At 50.6% G+C, this 17,061-nt stretch overlaps 1 protein-coding gene across 2 annotated transcripts; it reads left to right on the forward strand.

The window, feature by feature from the left end:
- Positions 1-251: 251 nt before the first annotated feature.
- On the forward strand, positions 252-15,452 carry LOC136662297 (dixin-like). Of its 2 annotated transcripts, none has more exons than XM_066639464.1 (13): positions 252-330; positions 438-491; positions 2,149-2,199; positions 4,981-5,085; positions 5,854-5,907; positions 6,103-6,195; positions 6,282-6,353; positions 6,790-6,879; positions 7,055-7,216; positions 9,193-9,259; positions 11,016-11,124; positions 11,317-11,425; positions 11,914-15,452. In XM_066639464.1, exons 2-13 carry the CDS (start codon positions 468-470, stop codon positions 11,992-11,994), a joined length of 1,017 nt encoding a protein of 338 aa, XP_066495561.1. In that variant the 5' UTR covers positions 252-330; positions 438-467; the 3' UTR covers positions 11,995-15,452. The 2 variants fall into 2 exon arrangements, with proteins under 2 accessions (XP_066495561.1, XP_066495562.1); XM_066639465.1 differs by having other exon boundaries at positions 6,793-6,879.
- The last annotated feature ends 1,609 nt before the right edge of the window (positions 15,453-17,061 follow it).

A 17,061-nucleotide genomic window follows, 5' to 3' on the forward strand; every position in this document is an offset into this window, starting at 1 on the left:
TCCCTCTGGGTCCCCTTTCAGATGTGACCCAAAAGGGCCTCTTCCCTTCCCCTTAGAAATGTTCTTAAACATGGTCTAAGGGTAGAATCCTGCTTTGGGTGGCTGATGGCCAACTGTTGAAACGGATACCCCGGCATGCATCCCACCTGGATCCAGGAAGGAGGGTTGAATTTCTCCCAGGTGTGTTTCCATGGAGCCGCCCCACTGGGCAATTCTCTCTGCCTTTGTTGTTTCTGCCAGGCCTTGCTGCTCCATGGGTCGCTGCCGGAGGATAAGCAGGAGAGCTCCTTCGCCCTCTGTGAACAGGAGGCCTGTCCAGAAGAGCAGCTGGTGAGCTGGTGCATCATCTCCCCCATCGCCATCCCATTCCAGGGGTGTTTCTGTGTGTGATTGTGTGTGCAGGCGCTGCAAGCTAACTGCACGGTTTTTGCATGCAGATCATAATCCGGAGCCGACTGGACCAGAGCATGGAGGAGAATCAGGAGCTGAAGGTGAGGGCCGGTCAGTTAGTCGTGACTAGCACCCAGAGTGTGTTTGGAACCTGCTTATGAGCTGCCAGGACACAATTCAACTATATTTGGCGGGGCTGGACTTTGGAGCTGCAGGGTCCAATTGGACACGCTTTTTGCAGGGCCTCAGGGTTCACAGCCAAGGTCTGTAGAACCATAAAGATATTTATTATAGACTTTCTATCTCTGTGGTAGAATGGAAAGTGCAAAATATGCACTTAAAAAGTGCATGCAAGTGACTGAACCAAATGGATCTAGGCACACTTTAATATAAATTGCATGCATGTCAGCCTACAGGTAAACAAATAAAATGTGCAGGTAACCTTTGAAAACTAACTAGTTACAAAACCACTTGTTTTAGTGACTATGAAATGATTCAGGAAAAACATTGAATTTATTTTTTGTTTAGAAAAAAAAATTACCACTGTGTGTTACCCTACATGGAGGACCCCTTAGGCACGGGGACCAATTGGTCCGCTTGGCTTAAAGCAAGCCCTGATGTTTGGGGACAGTGTGTTGAGGCTGAAAGGGCAACAATGTGGGTTTGCAGGGACAGATGCATGAGGGGTGGGTGCACCAGCCAGAGCGAAGATTCTCAAACTTTTTTGCAATGAACCTCAATGTATTATAGTGAAGGGAAGGGGAAGGCACAATAGGGCTGACCCAAAACTCATTTAAAACGTTGAGAACCAAAAACAAATGTCTTAGCCTGGCATCTGAAAGATGTCAGCTTTGGCACTAGGAGAATTTCTACAGGGAGGGATATCTATATCTAGGTACCAACACCGAAAAGGCACCGTCCCTGGTGATCACCTGCTTTGCCTTGGAAGGGGAGCCCATGCTGATGATCTTAATGTCCAGGGAGGTTTCTGTGGGAGTAAGTGGACCTTGGAATCTCCTGGTTCCTCTTTCAGACCTTTTAGGACTTTAAAATTGGGTCCAGCCAGCAGGGTTCTCTAAGTACTGGTATTATTTCCCTTTTAAAAAATAAAGGCTGCAATGCAGTACACACTTACCTGAGAGTAAATTCCATTAAACTCAGTGGGGCTTACTCCTGAGTAGACACGGGTAGGATTTTACTGTAAGTGAGGTAAGCTGAATGCTTTATTCACCTTTCTGTGCGTTCTTGAAGGCTGATTATTTTGGGAGAGTTTCACTCTATGAGGAGCAATATCCAGGGCAATCATTAAGGTTTCCAGCCACGACTGAACGTAAACAGGCTTCAATGGGGAGATGAAAGCAACTCAAGGTTGGGGGGGGGAGTCTGTCATGTCTGTCTCATTTGGGGCCTGTGCAGGAGTTGGCTGTGAGCCCAGGAGGAGATCGCTGGAAGCCGCAGTCTCAGTGCTGGGCCAAAGGGAAGATTCTGTGGGATTGACGGGTTTCCCGTTTGCCATTTAATGTCGAATGTGGACAAGAGCAGTGGGTGTGGGGGAGGGGGGCATTAAGACAGACCTTGATCTCTTCTTCCTGGGGTCCTGCAGGCTCATTAAAACAGGTCCTGCTTTCAAATGTTGCTTGACTTTCAGGCACAAGAGAGGGTCTCTTTTAATCCTGGGAGGGAGCAAAAGGTGGCGTTGATTCCAAGGTGAGGGTGCCGCGGAGATGTCCCTCTAATCTCACTTTGTTGGACTTGCAGAAGGGGCTGCAGAAGCACAAGCAAGAAGCCCGGAACCTGCAAGGAGTCAAGGTGAGAGGAGAGCATTTTCTCAGCCCGGTGGCTAGGGGGAGTTGGGGGAAGGAGAAGCAAAGCGACAGCCTTCCCCCTCCGGTTCTTTTCCAAAAAACTGTTCCTCAAAGCCTTCGTTTGTGTCACAAAGGACCAAACTGCATGCTCCATTCAGGTCTAGTCAGAACATATTAAAATAACCTGAGAGGGATCCCTTGTCAGCACCTTGAGTCTCTAAAATTGAGTGTCAGGTGAGTTGGAACAGACAAAAGAAAATATTTTTTTACCCAGCATGTAATGGGGGAACTCCTTCCCACAGGTTGTGGTGATGGCTCCTGGCCTAGATGCCTTTCAAAGGGGATTAGACAGACTTATGTCTAATGGGCAGGAGGTCTGGTCTAGAGGGTAGAGCCCCTGTTAGCCCGAAGATAACATCAGAAGGTCGCCAGTTTGAGGACACTGGCAGCTCCCTGAACGGCTGAGAATGGTGAGACCTTGAAGCAGCTGACAAGCCCAGCTGAGTGATTCCACCTGCTCTTGGTGTGAGCAAGAAGCGACTTGGCTGCCCTCCATGTGAGAGACGGAGCTGCTTGCCAGCCTGCGTGGGAGAACTGTAGACCAGAAGTGAGACCAAACCAGGAAGATCCATTCTGGAATGTTGTTGGTTCTTGAAAGAGAGAACCTCTATGATTGTAAAAATCCCCTTGAGGGATTTAGAAATGCCTGCCTATGTAAACCGCCTTGAATAGAGTCAGAGGAGTCATCCAATGACCAGAAAGGCAGTATATAAATACTGAGTTATTTATTATTATTTATAGAGGAGAAGTCCATCATAAGTTACAAGCTGTGATGGGTTTGTGCAACCTCCTGATTTTAGAAGTAGGCTACTTCTGAATGCCAGCTGCAAGGGAGGGCACCAGAATGTAGGTCTCTTGTTGTCTTGTGTCTCCCTGAGGAATCTGGTGGACCACTGTGATGCAGGAAGCTGGACTAGCTGAGCCCTTGGCCTGATCCAGCAGGGTTCTTCTTCTGTTCTTATGTCTCCTTGGTGCGGTAGGAGACACCTGGGCCTTGCTTCTGGCTCTGTCACTCACAGGGGGCCGATTCTAACATTGCAAAGAACATGTTTACTGGGCAAAGAGGTCCCTTTGAAAGCAGTGACTCTCTTGTTCTTTAGCAGGGGAAGGGTTGCTGCCCAAGCAGAGTGCCCCTCCCTGTGGCCATTGCTGTTGTCTCTCTTATGTTTCTCGTGGATGGGGGAGGCTTTTTGGGACAGGGAACTGTTTCTTGCTCCTCTGGCTGTGGTAACTGCTTTGTGGTGAAAAGTGGCCCATAAATATTCTTGGAAAGGAATAAATAATGTTGTACTTCCTTCCTTTTGCATTCTGATGTTTATAGCATCACAGTGTAGTTTCTCCCTCTCCGCTCTCCCTTCTGAATGGGGGGGGGATGGGAATTACAAAGAAAAGTGTTTTGGGATACCAGTGTGTTTCGTAATGTGTGAATGAGATGAAGCGTGTGCCTTGTCGGACTGGCCTCTTATTAAGATAAGGAGCCTCTCTCCCTCCCAAGAATCCTGTCTTGCTGCAGCATTCAATCGAGATCCTTCCCCTGCCTGCCTGCCCTACTTGCCGTTTCCCAGTTGGCCTGTTTTCGGTGGGCAAATTAAAATGCAAAGAGGAGCTCTGAGAAACATGAAGGCAATTTGAGTGGCCATTTGCATTTGTGCTGAATGTGCAATGTGGAGGTGTGTGTCTGATTTGCAAGTTCCCCAGTTGACATTAACATGTGTTTCTGCAAGCCGTTTGCAACATTGGAGGCCGGCTTCGTCCTGGGATTTTCAGCGTTTTGAAAGAACAAGCTGAATAAGCAAGGCTGGGAAATCCCAGGGGCCTGGATGCAGAGCCAGCCCTAGACTGTTTGAAGCTGGCCCCTAAAGAGGGTGCCTTTTTCCCATCCCCTGCCTCCATCCATAACCCTTGCCTTAGTTACTGGCAGGCTAGAGCAGTGATCTTCAACATTTTTTGTGCTACTCCCCAATAAATAAATAAAGTAGAAGACTGCAGCCTCAATTCTGTGGACCGTCAATTCTGCCCCCCTCCCGGGACCCTGTCTGCCTGCCCCCACCCCCATTGCTGCCCCCTCCCCTACCCCATTATGCCCTCCAAGCACTGTTCACTTGTAGCCACATATTCTTGTTAGAGAGAGCAGAAAAAATTAGCCTGAAGTCTGGCATTAGCAAAAGCTATTTTAGCACAATTACTAAGAACCTCAGAAGGACTGGGACACAGTCTCCTAGTACTTGAAGGGGTACACCAGATGCCTACCTGGTGATGTTCTAGTCCAGTGGTCTTCAACAGTAAGCCACAACTGAGGCTTTGTGACCCCAAGGTTGGCAATCACTGTGCTAGAGGACTGTGATACTCTCTGTGTGGGCAGGCCTTTCAAAGCAGTTTGGAAAGTTCATTTGGTCCAAAGTGTTGCTGCCCAGTTATTGCCCAAAGCTCAAAGCAGATACTTTAAGTCTGATTTCATCTTCATTCGTTGCTTGTTTGTTTCTGGGCACAATTTCAAGTGCCTGCACTTGCGTACGAAGCCCTCAATGTCTTGGGACCCGAGCACTTCTGGACCCGCCTGTTCCTACATGAACCTGCCTGGCACTTAAGGTCAGCTTCAGAGGTGGAAGATCAAATGGGGTGGGTACAAGTGACAAGACCTTATCAGTGGTGGTGCCAAGATTGGTGCCAACGCCCTCCCTTTGGAAAGTGCAGGTTCTTTAAGGTGGGTCTCCTGTTTTCCCAGGATGCTTTGCAGCAGCGGTTGACCCAGCAGGATGCTCTGATCCTTCAGATAAAGCAAGAGCTGCTGAGAGTGAACATGGACAAGGAAGAGCTGCACAGCCAAAACGTGAGTGTGTTGCTTGGTGCTGAAGACCAGCTTCCTGAGGCTGCTTCTGCAGGGGCCGGAGGTCATGGGATGGGGGCACTGTAGGAGATAGATGGTGATTCATGGACAGGCCCAGGAGAGCTGCAGGGCGAGAAGCAGCAAGGCTGTAGGGGAAAGAGCTGCTGCAAAGCCTTCTATCTGGCAGTGTCCAGACTGTGGAATTAACTCCCAGGGGTGATCCCCTGGCATCCATCCTGGGATGGTCCATTGCTGGCCGTTGGCATGGGGTAGAAGAAGCAACAGCACGTCTTCCTCTGCCAGTTGGCAGCAGGGGTGAGAGTTCTTCCTTTCAGCGGGGAGTAACACTCCCCCACCCATTGGCTGCCAGGATCTCTCTCTTCCCCATTGGCCACTGGGGTGGGGACGCTTCTCCCAAGCAGGAGCCCTGCTGCCAGTTGGGAGAGATGGTCTCCTCCCATTGGCTGGTGGGGAAGAGGGAAAGGGGGAAAGTGCTGCTGGAATTCATGCTGGCACCCTGCCCTTCTGCTCTCCCCACTGGCCCACTCTTGCTTGCCCATCTGTCTGGACTGGTAAGTTGGTGGGCACAGAAATAACCACATTGTGGGAGGGGGGCTGGAGACGGGGAGAGGGGAAATTCAAACACGTGGACTTTTGGAGAGGGTCTCCCCCGGGGGCCTGGTGCAGCCCAGAGCTGATCCTGCTCTCTCAAGTTGCTCTGTGTGTTCGGGCTGCAGAATTGGCTCACTCTGCAAATGTTGACTTGTGCAGGTTGATCTCCAGAGGAAGGTGGAAGAGAGGAACAGACTCCTGGCAGAATATAAAGTAAGAGGATCCTGCTGTCTTTTCAGTAGGGCTTTGGTAGGGAGGGGTGCTTTGATCAGCCCTGCGATCCAGAGCAACCTGGAGGTCAGTCTCTTGTCTCCAGAGGAGCTCTGCAGCAGCAGCAGCAAGTGGCCTGTGCTGACCTTTGCCCCTGACTTTCCCCTGCTGTCGCCCCCGATTCTCCCTGTGTTGTAGAAGGAGCTGGGCCAGAAGGATCGGCTCCTGCACCAGCACCAGGCCAAGATGGAGGAGATGCTGCGGCAGCTCTCTGAGGCCAGCTACCAGCAGGTACTGGCATCCTTCCTCCCCAGTCCCTGCCCTGGACCTGGCACTCTTGGCTGTGCCGCTTGCCAACCCGTGCCTTGCCTCTGCAGGCGGACCTGGAGCGCGAGCTGGAGCACCGAGAAGCCCTGCTGGCCCAGTGCATGAAGAAGGATGCCGAGGAGGTGTGTGGGGCGAAGAGGCAGGGGCAGGCTGCAGAGCTGGCACATGTGGCACCCAAGTGGCATGCTTCCTAAGTCGCCTTGTGCTATGCAGGCTGCTGGGGGGGGGGGAGAATAAACTGAACACAGACAAGAGGTTTTGGGTCCCTCATCTGTGGCTGGTTTACAACAGAATGACCGATCAACATGTTAGCAAGTCAAATGCCGAGTCTGCTGCAAATGGTTCTCCAATCAGTGCTTCAGGCAGGCCCTAAAAAGTAAATAAGCATCACATGGGTGCTCCTGTTGTATCTCTGCCTTGGGCCATCTCTACAGAAAATGATGGCAAAGGAGACTGGACCCTCCTAGTCTCAGGTCAGGCACAGTCTCCATGAGAACAGTCCATGTGGAAGGCCAAAGGGTGCCACAGAAAGGCCTCTGTTTATTTCTCTTGGCAAAGCAGGTGATCGCCTACAGCAACCATGGCTCTCAGAGTAATGGCTTTGTCCAGATGGCGGGAAAAGGAGCTGCGCCCACAGCACACCGTGGGGTGAGGGTTCCTCCTGCTCCTTTCTTGAGGGCTCAGCCATGGCGCCTTCCCGGCTTTGGGAGCCCCCTGCCCAGGCAGAGAGGCAACAAGCCTTCCCAGAGCTGGGACGCTGTGGGAGGGGGAGGCTCCAGGGAAGCCCAGCTGCCTCTCTGACTGCCCCTGGTCTCTTGGACAGACCAATGACCTGCAGCTGGTGCGCGAGGCCCTGCGCAGTCTGCGGAACAGCTTCAGCGGCCATGACCCCCAGCACCACACCATTGACAGCCTGGAGCAGGGCATCTCCAGCCTGATGGAGAGGCTGCACCGCTTGGAGGTGCAGAAGAGGCAGGAGAGAAGGGTAAGAGGCCTTCCTCAGTCACATAGCCCAGGGAGCGGGGGGGCGGGGGCTTGCAGAGCCGGGGTGGACTGCTGTGTGTGGCTAGGCGGATCTCCTGCTTCTGGGACATCAGGATTGTGTGGGTGGCTCTCTGTGTGTGGCTGGTGGATTGGCAGGCTTGTCTCTGAACTCTGTGGCCTTTTGGGCCCTTCCGGCTCCCCAGGGCTGTCATCCCACCTTTCTTCCCATGCGCTGAGTATCCTCAGCTGCTGCTTTCCGGGAATGGAGCTGTTCCGGTTACCCCCACTGCACAGTGGGCAGTCAGGCCCCTCCTGCCCAGCTCAGTCTGCAGGCAGCCACTTGTCGGTTGGCCCTGTGCAGGGCCGCTGCAGCCGCGCTGCTCTTCTCTCCTTGCCGGCATCCTCCTTGTCCTGCTCTGTGGCTCTCCAGCAGTTTGCCAGGAATTCCCTGAGAATGCAGGCCCAGAACAGCCACGCGCTGCCCTCGTAGTTGGGTGTCGTTGCGTCCCTCTCCCTCTGTTGTGATCTCCACCTACCAAGCGCCAGCACAGGCTTGGTTCGGCCTGTCTGGAGTCAGAAAAAGCACTGGGTGAAAGTGTTGCAGGAGGAGGGTGGGAGGCCTGTGCAAGCCCTCGCCGACTTCTGAGGGCCCCTGGCCAGAGTGGATGAAGGTGCTGGGTGAGGCTCAGCCACTTCATGCAGGTTTACCAGAGAGGGAAAGGGCAGGAGGGGTTCCCAGCAGGTCCTGGAATCTCCAGCTGGAGCAGAGGGTGGGCAGAGAAGGGGCTTAGGCAAGGCAGCCTGAGGCTTCCATATGCAGGCGCATTTGGACTGCATTGTGTGAGGACCAAGTTCGTGGTTGGCGCTGAGTGCCACCTCCTGCTTTGGGCTCCCATGACAGCTCTGGCCAGCCACATGTCCTTTGACAGGCTCCCGGAGTGCTCCTTTCTGGAGCTTCTCCCTCCTAACGCTGCCTGAAGCAGCCACTTGGTGCTGCAATTGCTGCAGGGCCTTTGACTCCCTCACATCCCCTGTGGCTGCCCTTGACAGACCACTTGGCCCACGGTCCCTCCCTTGGTCTCCCTCGTGGCAGGCCCTTTAATCAGTGCTGCCCATCTGTTGTTTTTCTTTCCAGTGACCTTTCAGTCAGAGGACTGGGGTGTCTCTCCTGTGCAGAGCAGTGATGTGACAGGAAAACCTGAACCTGTCGCTCAAACACCATCTTCCCCAGAGCCTCTCTGAGGCTCCCTCAGCTCTCCTACAACACGAAGGGCAGCAAATGGCAGTTGTTTGCACACGGGGCTCCTGCAACCAGTGCTTCAGGCCCACTTTCCAAAGCTCCTCAGCAGAAGACAGGTGGCAGGGCTTTTTGTGCAGCTGGATCACGTCAAAAAGCCCCTCTAGTCCAGCATTCCCACAGTGGCCCGCCAGGTGCAAGGAGGGCACCAGGGCACAGAACCTTTTCCTTTGTTGCACCTCAGCAACTGGCATGTAGGGACCTGGTGCCCTTGAACACAGGGCTCCAAATAGCCGACCTGGCTCAGTGCTCTTCAACTGTGCCTTTGCCTGACTCTGCTCTTGGAGCAGTCTGGGTCCAGTGGCCATCCCCACACCATGTGGCAGCAAACATCAAGAGCTCCCAACACATGTGAAGGAGGCTGTGCTGGTTCCCATCTTGAATTGGCTGCCCATCCATTTCGTGGCTAACTCAAGTTCTAGTTCTCAGGAGCAAAATAGAAAATGTTCTCTCCATTCCTTTTCGGTAGCCTTCATCGTGGTCTGCCCCTCTTGAATTTTCCTGGACTGAAAAGCTGCAGACCTTTTTCCTCCTCGTGGGCAAGACGCCCTTCACCTTGGTTTTAGGGGCAAACAAGAGCTCAGCCCCAGAACCTGTTTGCAGTGCCTCAGAAACCTAAAGAAGAGAGTTCCTGTAAGCATGTGCAGAGTGCCTCTCATTCTTCTGGGTTCCTTCCACAGGTCCGAGGAAAGTCTCCTGCCAGCCACATGACCAACGAGTACCAGGACTCCTGGCCCCCCAACTCCAGTGAGTGCCTCCCTTGTTCCAGCCAGAAGTTCCCGGGAATCTCGCTTCCTTCTCCTGCCACCCTCTGTTCCTCTCACAGATTACCCAGTGTTTGGGGAGCCTGCCTGGGGGCAGTTGTTCCCCCAGTGACTTACTGCAAAGCTGTACTGCCATCTACCGGTCATGCATGGTATTACAGCCTGTTTTATAACATTTTTTCCAAGGAGGTTAGGATGGCAAATTTAACTGCTTGGAGGCAGGCTGTGCAGCATGGCCTTTCCCAGTTTGAAGAGACACTTTGCCAACAGTCTGAGGCTAAGAGGCAAAGAAGGAAGGCCCATAGCCAGGGAGACAGACCAGGGACAGACTGCACTTGCTCCCGGTGTGGAAGGGATTGTCACTCCCGGATTGGCCTTTTCAGCCACACTAGACGCTGTGCCAGAACCACCTTTCAGAGCCCGATACCATAGTCTTTCGAGACTGAAGGTTGCCAATACCATGTTATTAAGGATATTTGTATACTGCTTTTCAACCAAAAAAAGTTCACAAATGCAGTTTACAGAAAAACACCAAACAACTAAATAGGTTCCTGTCCAAAAGGGCTCACAGTCTAAAAACATGCAGAGGAACACCAGCAAACAGCCACTAGAAAAGACACTGAGCTGGGGTGAAGAGGGACAGTTGCTCTTCCCCTGCTCAATATAAGAGGGAGAATGAAATGAAAAAGTGTCTCTGCCCAATTAGCAGGGCTCTCTCATAAGAGTCCTGTGAGCAGGTTAGACCTTGGACCTTAAGTGACCTAGGGTCACCTTGTGAGCTGAGTGGGGAGTGGGCGTCTGAACCAAGCATTTCTTGTTTTAAATCCAACACCCGCATTGACTTGTTGGGACTTCATTCAGTTAATGCTCCCCAATCCAATGTTTTCTTTTGAGATGCCACAAAAAGAACGCTATAGTTATATAGATATAATGCTGTAGTTCTTTTTGTAGTATTTGGCACCTTCTTAATTTAAGGATATACCCCTTGTTTTCCTCCATGGCATGTTGGCACCAGCTTTGCCATATCTGTAGGGTGCTGTCTAAAAAACAAGGATGTTGCATTCCTCGAACTTGTGGCAAGAAGCCAGACATATGGGCTGGCAAACCTACAAAAGGACAGATGCTGTCCCAGTTTGGGTCCATGCCCAAAGATCACCCACCTGCAGTGCCAGGTGGCAGGGGGCTGCTCATGTTGGCCTCGTTACTAGTTGTTCTGGCACAATGTGATATAACCAGCTGTGTCTGTTTCACAGCAGTGGGTGTGGGTATTCATGCTGCATGACCCCCAAGGCTCAGGCATGCCCACAGCTTCATCCCCTGTTTTGCCTGCTTAACTGACATGTCATGGCCCTGATTCCAGGGGTGATGGGCATACAGCAAGAGCTGTGCTTTGAGCCCACCAAGAGAAAAGCAGTTCCTGACTTCTCACAACTTGGATTGTTGCCAGCAGCCCCAGAGGCAGTATGGGGGAATCCCCACATTGTGGGAGAGGCATTAGGTGAGCTGGATTCTGTGTAATTCTGTCCTGCTGATTTCTCCGCAACATCACAAAATCCTGCTGGTGATCCAGTCAGGGCTCTGTGGGTGTCTTGCATGGATATTCCTCAGGACCTTGCAGGAATTGGGCTCTCATGAGTCACTTCTCTAGTCCTCTCTCATCTTTCCTGGAGTGGGATGGAAGAAGGTAGGGCTCTTCCTTTGGGGTGTGGCTGAGCCTGTCTTCTTCTCTCGGTCTGCAGAACTGCCTCATTCTCATAGCACCCCCGCGATGAGCAGCAGTGCCTGCACCAAAGTGCTGTACTTCACAGATCGATCCCTCACGCCTTTCATGGTCAATATACCCAAGAGGTGAGCCCACCTGCTCTTTCTTGCCTGGGCCCCTCTTCTGGGAGGGAGGGCCTGGGTGAGAAGCTACACCACCCTGAGATTCTCTCCTAGCAACAGTGCAAGTGCTGCTCCCAAGAGGCCAAGCCCAGCCTGTGCCGTGGGGTAGCAGGTCTGGCCAGTGTTTCTCCTATCATATATGTGTATGTGTTGCAGGTTAGGGGAGGTGACACTGCGGGACTTCAAAGCAGCTATTGATCGGGAAGGAACACACCGGTACCACTTCAAGGCCCTGGATCCAGAATTTGGTACAGTCAAGGAGGAGGTATTTAGTTGTATCTTCCTTGTGCATACTTGTCTGTTGCAATCTCAGCCCCTTCTGCTTAATAAATGGCAGCCCCCCTATTGAGGGGCTGGCACTCTGATTCCTCCTAGTGATAATACTATACAGCTATGCATTTTGAGTGATTCACATCTATGAGCTTGCAACAGACTAATGAGGTTAATGACTATGATGATCATCTCTTTTTTTTCAAACATGGGTGAGGTTGAGGCTGAAAGAACAAAAGCTTGCCCAAGGCCACCCAGTTTGATTGTGGTTGGCTAGGATTCGAAGTGGGATCTCCGTGCTCAGATGCTGGAATTTGAACAGGGATCCCCTCTCTGTGCCATCTCTTTACTCTTCCAGACACATCCTTGGGAGGTTCTCAGAGAGATGCTGAAGCCTGTTTCGCGAGCCTCTGGCCTTTTGTGGTAACAAATAGATACCCCCTCCTGTCACTGACAGCCATCTGTTTCTCTGCCCTCTTGTAGGTTTTCCACGATGATGACCTCATTCCTGGGTGGGAGGGGAAAATTGTGGCCTGGGTGGAAGAGGACCATGGTGAGAACTAATTGGACACCCAGATTCTCTTGACTGTGGAGATCTGGCGTTGGATGTGGAGCTGGCCAGGTACTGACCAAAAAGTGGCTGGGTTGTGATGCATCCGACTCAAAGTGCCAAATGAAGAGAGATTGACTTCTCTGCAGTGTGACGGGTATGACATTTGCCATGTTGAGGGACATCTGCCGCTCGAGTTCCACCGCCAAATGTTGTAATGCTCCAAAGTGTCCCATACGGTGGAGAATGGACCACCTTCCTTGATGCTGTCATTGCTGGCCTTAGTGTTTTGCCCCTGCTTCTCATTCCCATAGCTGTCAAAGATCTGGATAACTTTGGATGGTGGTGTTCAGTATTTTGAGGAACCTTGAAACTTGTGGCTGAACTGAGAACCTGTGTTCCCCAGATGCTGGCTGTGGCCACCGTCACTATGTATTGGAGGAACCCGCCATCCAGTCATTCAACAAACCCAACAAAACATTCTTTGGAAAAAGACAAGTGGGCTGGTTTCTGCTCCAGGTGGTCCAATGCAAAGATGGTCAGCTTGGGAGCCTCAAGCTCATGGCTTCTGCTTTTGTCACTTTGCCTGATGATGCTACAACTCTTAAGAAACTCGAAGTGACGGCTGGTTTGTTGTGGAGCAGGGCTGAGAAGACCTCTTTGTCCTTTCCGTCAACATCTTGACGTCCTCTTGCTTCTGAAGCAGGCAAAGATATTTCTCCAGGAAGCAAGTGACTGAACTTGCTCCGGTTCATGCCGCTCTTTCTCTGGATGCTTCTTGATGAGTAGAAATTAAAGGCGGGGGGGAGAAGAATGCAGGGGAGTGCAGGGTGGACCCTTGGAGTGGTAGTTTCTCTCTTGTATTTTTTTTCCCCACAGTTCAGGAAGGATTCACAGCACTGGTTTCTTCCCAGGTCCAGCGGAATTCTTTTCCAGTCATCCCTAGTCATAGTTGAGACCTATTTGGGACTGGGCCCCCCCCCCCCAAATTGCCATCAAATGGTGTTTCCTGGAGGTTGGTAACTGGGCAGTGGAGCCCTTCACCAGGGGCGGTTTAGGTGTGGGTCTTGTTGCAGGGTTTCTGGTGAGAGAGGATGACTGACGGGGGCAAGGCTCTAGACAACCATCTTCCTCAGTTCCTGGTCTAAAGGTGCCACATGCAACACCCACTGCTGGTGATGGCTATCTTTATTGGTTCCAGTGCTTGTAGGGAATGGATCACCTCCAGCAGAAGCTGCAGTTGAACCATCACTACTCAGCTCCCGCTAAAGGTGATGCAGTGGTCTGCAAAACCAGCAGCCTCTGCTGATGGCTGGGTCAGCCTGTTGCCTTTGCCACTGCAGGCACCCTGAGGCAGGCAGCGGACAGAGCTGGTCCACAAGCTCTCTAAAGCTTGGTCAGAGATGGGGGCAGGAAGGCACAGCTAAGCAGAGTGTTTTGGGTATGTTTTCTGGAGGGACCTGGGGCCACGTGGATGGGTGTAAGTAATTAACTGACTGCAGTAATTAAGTGACTGCTTGTACCTTCGAAGCCCAGACATACAAATATATCTTGGTAGTGCAGCCAACAGACTGCAGTTATCCCAGAGTAGTGTATCCCAGAGCACGGGCTTGTGCTAGGATGCCCTGCCCTAACTGAACTGAAAAGCAGACTCAGGCTCTCGTCCTGTTGACCCCGGAGTGTTCCACCAGCCCAACCCCACATGGCTTTGCCTGTCCTTCCATCAGACCACGTGCTTTGAGACTGGGCTGCAGAGACCCGCCTGTCTTTGGCGCATGTGTCCTCTTTCACGTGAGGCTGAAACTCTGATGAAAGGTCTTGGTTTTATTGTTTTGTAGATTTAAACGTGTCCTTTTGTACACTTGTTCTTGTTTTTTGGAATTATTTTGTATCCATTTTAACGTTGTTGCCGGTGTTCACGGGCAGTGTATATTTTTTTATACCAGTGCAAGTGCTTTATTTCTGTATATTTCTGTGTGAACACACAACCACACTGTATATTGTACCCATTTTTCTAGAGGATACAAATATGTTTTATACAATATCCTGTTAATGCCACCCAAAGTGGCTCCCATAACGAGCTTTTTATTTTATTACGAAGGTACGACAGGCTCCTAACAGCTTTCTCTTTGGACAGCAATTTCTTGTATAGACAAAATTTCTGCACTGTTTGTCTGGCCTGCCCTCAGTGTTCAGAAAGAGCAGTAGTGCCTTTCTAACCTCTTGACCTGTTAGAATCGGAGTCAGCTCTTAGCATTCAGAGTGTACTCCTTGTGGTCATTCAGAACAGCAACTACACAGCTGGCTTTGGGGAGGATGGATTTTATTCATGAAAGGCAGCAGGGGGACAGTTACAGGTTCTCTTGATACAGAAAAAAAAACAAACCTTTCTCTTCATCTCATGGAATTACTGGTTTCTTTGTTGCATGAAATTTAGTAGGTTGCACCCAAAAAAATGGTATGGAGTTATCTTTTCTATAAAGAAAAGAGAATGGTTGAATTTATTTCAGTGAGCTGTGCTTTAAGGTAACATTTTGTGCGTGCTTTCCAAGAACACATTTCACCACAATTGAATTAATGCTCCCTTGTCATCCAGCTCCATAGTTAGAACTCTTGAGGTACTAATGGGAAAAGGGACAGAGGGATACCTTGGGTTGTCCCCCTTTCTTGAAGGAGATTCAAGTATCTTAAGCAATGTGCAGCACAGTCTTGACTGCATTAATAATCAGGCTGCAACTTGTCTTAATTGCCCCAGGACTGACCCCATTCTTTCGGCGTAGGCTTTGTAACCTCTATACCGCCCCTCTGGTTCATCTTGGTTTCTACAGTGGCACCAAAGGTGGCATGTGGTTCTTTCTCATCAGCAGCCACAGGAGAGGGTCTGGGGAGGGATCTCTTCACAGTGGATTGCCAGCATTGTCTTCAAATGCCAGTTACCAGGAATCTTGGGAAGCCGTGGCACTTAAACTGGTTTAAATTTTATGTAAGTTTGTAGTGTAGCGATTCCCACTGTTATTTGCCTTCCTGTTATAGCAGGGGTGTAAAATAGACCTGGAAAAAAAGCCAAATAATTCAGACTAAGAGGTGACTATATTAGAGATGGAAAGGGGTGGGGGAGCAGTTCTCCTTTCTGTTTTTCTTCCCCCACCATCTTTATGCCTGGTTTAAACTTGTGTACATAGCAGTGTTATGCTTCCTTTTGAAATTCCCCCTCCAGTTTCATATCCTTGCAGCATGAGCCATGCAAGCTATATATATATATATATAAATAAAATATTCTATTTTCCATAAAAATTCCAAGGCTTGCAATCATCACCTTTGAAACAAGGATTACTCTCAAGTTCCCTGCACACCAGCTACAAGAGACATGAAGTTAGTTTGTGTGTTGTCATAGTTGGGACATGCTCTGGATTTGTGGACCAAAACCTGGAAGGAAAAAAGAAAAGAATCTTCAATAAAGAGAGTTTGCAAACTGTGTCTGATTTGCTTTGGGGGGGGCAGGTAGTGGATGGAGAGGAAGATAAAATTTAGTGGGTGGAGCAGAGATCACAGAACTGAGTCCCTATCTTTGTGGTGTACAGGAGGATAAAAGGCCTCTAGCAGCTCCTGGAAATGTAACTGGTGATGCACCCCTGATCTGATGGAGTGAGAAAGGTGCCTGCAACCAATTAAAGGTACTTTCTGGGTGGCAGGTTTGGCAGTGAAAGGGTATTGCATGTTGGAGCCACCGAGTCACAGCTGAACCCTTTCCACACCACACGTATCTGTTACTCAACTACTTTCTCTTGCAAACAGTTGTGAAATGAATGGCTGGCTGCTACATGCTTTTAGACCATGATTTGCAGCCCCTCTTTCCAGAACAGATGTCGGCTTTGGTGCGTTCCAGGCTTGGGCAGCTTTGCAAGTGCCTGCGGTGTCCTAGTGCTTACATGGGAACACAGGTGGCTGCCTTCCACCTGGTCAGATCAGGTGAGCTGCAAGGCTTGACTGCCTCCTCATGTGGGATGCAGTGCATGCCACGTTGGCACAGCTATGTCAGTACTGGAAAGTTGGTTAGGATCGCATCCACTGACTTGTGGCAGTTCTCCAGGACTGCAGACAGGAATTTTTTCTTCTCTGCTGTAACTAGAAACTGAATATGGGACCTTCTGAATACAAAGCATGTGGTCCCTTGTGAAACCGTCAAGTGCAGCCACCATTTCAGGAGTGCTGAAGGTAGTAGCTGTGCTGCGAAGAGAAAAGGCTCGAGGTCTGTACCTCTCACCACAGCCACCTGCTTGTTTGCTTGCATGTCTTTTGTTGAATAATGCAGATCTATCTACTGAGGTGCCAAGTCCCAGGAGTCTCTGCCCCCAATGTGCCAAAACCCGCCTCTGGATCACAGCTCTTTGAAAACTGGAACTAATAGAACTGCACAGTGGTAACCCTACTGGATGAGGACCTGGTTTCCAGTCTTAGTTCAGTCACTGAGTAGCCTGAACCGATATAGGGCGCAATCCTAACCCCTTCTGTCAGTGCTTTCCAGCCAATGGGACGTGTGCTGCATCCTGCAGTTTGGGTGTCACTCACGGAGTCCTCCTCAAAGCAGCAGAATGTTTGTTCCCTGACCTCAGAGCTGCATTGCCCTTAAGTGAATGCTGGAAAGCACTGACAGAAGGGATTAGGATTGTGCCCACAGTGTCACTCATTGTAGTTTGGATCCCTTGTGTGTGAATTGCTTGTTTTAGATTTCCAGTTATATTATCTAAAAATGATAAAATGAGGATTTTTGCATGACTGTGAGTGGTGCCTGCCCCAAATGCAGGGCAAGTATTTGAAGATGATCTGGCTTGAAAAACCGTAAGGGACTTTTCTCTTTGCTTGCATTCTACATGAGCAAGTCTTATAAGCGGGAGGCTGGAAGGACAGTCTAGCAGTCAATAAAATATTAGAGTGGTCATGAACCCTGTGCATGTCTCCTCACCATCTTCAGTCAGGGATGCTCATTCCCAGGTACACATGTACCTGCTGAGACGAGTGCACCAGGTGCCAGTTCAGCTTCAATCACCTGGTTCCTCCACTCCCAGCTGCACTGCCTTCTT

Source organism: Tiliqua scincoides, chromosome 11 (genome assembly GCF_035046505.1).
Source record: "Tiliqua scincoides isolate rTilSci1 chromosome 11, rTilSci1.hap2, whole genome shotgun sequence".
Taxonomy (NCBI): Eukaryota; Metazoa; Chordata; class Lepidosauria; order Squamata; family Scincidae; genus Tiliqua; species Tiliqua scincoides.

Bases quoted from the DNA above. Each gene is read 5' to 3' on its own strand.
- LOC136662297 (XM_066639464.1), top strand. From the start codon at position 468: ATGGAGGAGAATCAGGAGCTGAAG. The intron at 492-2,148 runs GTGAGGGCCGGT...TTGGACTTGCAG, and splicing joins AGGAGAATCAGGAGCTGAAG to AAGGGGCTGCAGAAGCACAA. The intron at 11,426-11,913 runs GTATTTAGTTGT...GCCCTCTTGTAG, and splicing joins TTGGTACAGTCAAGGAGGAG to GTTTTCCACGATGATGACCT.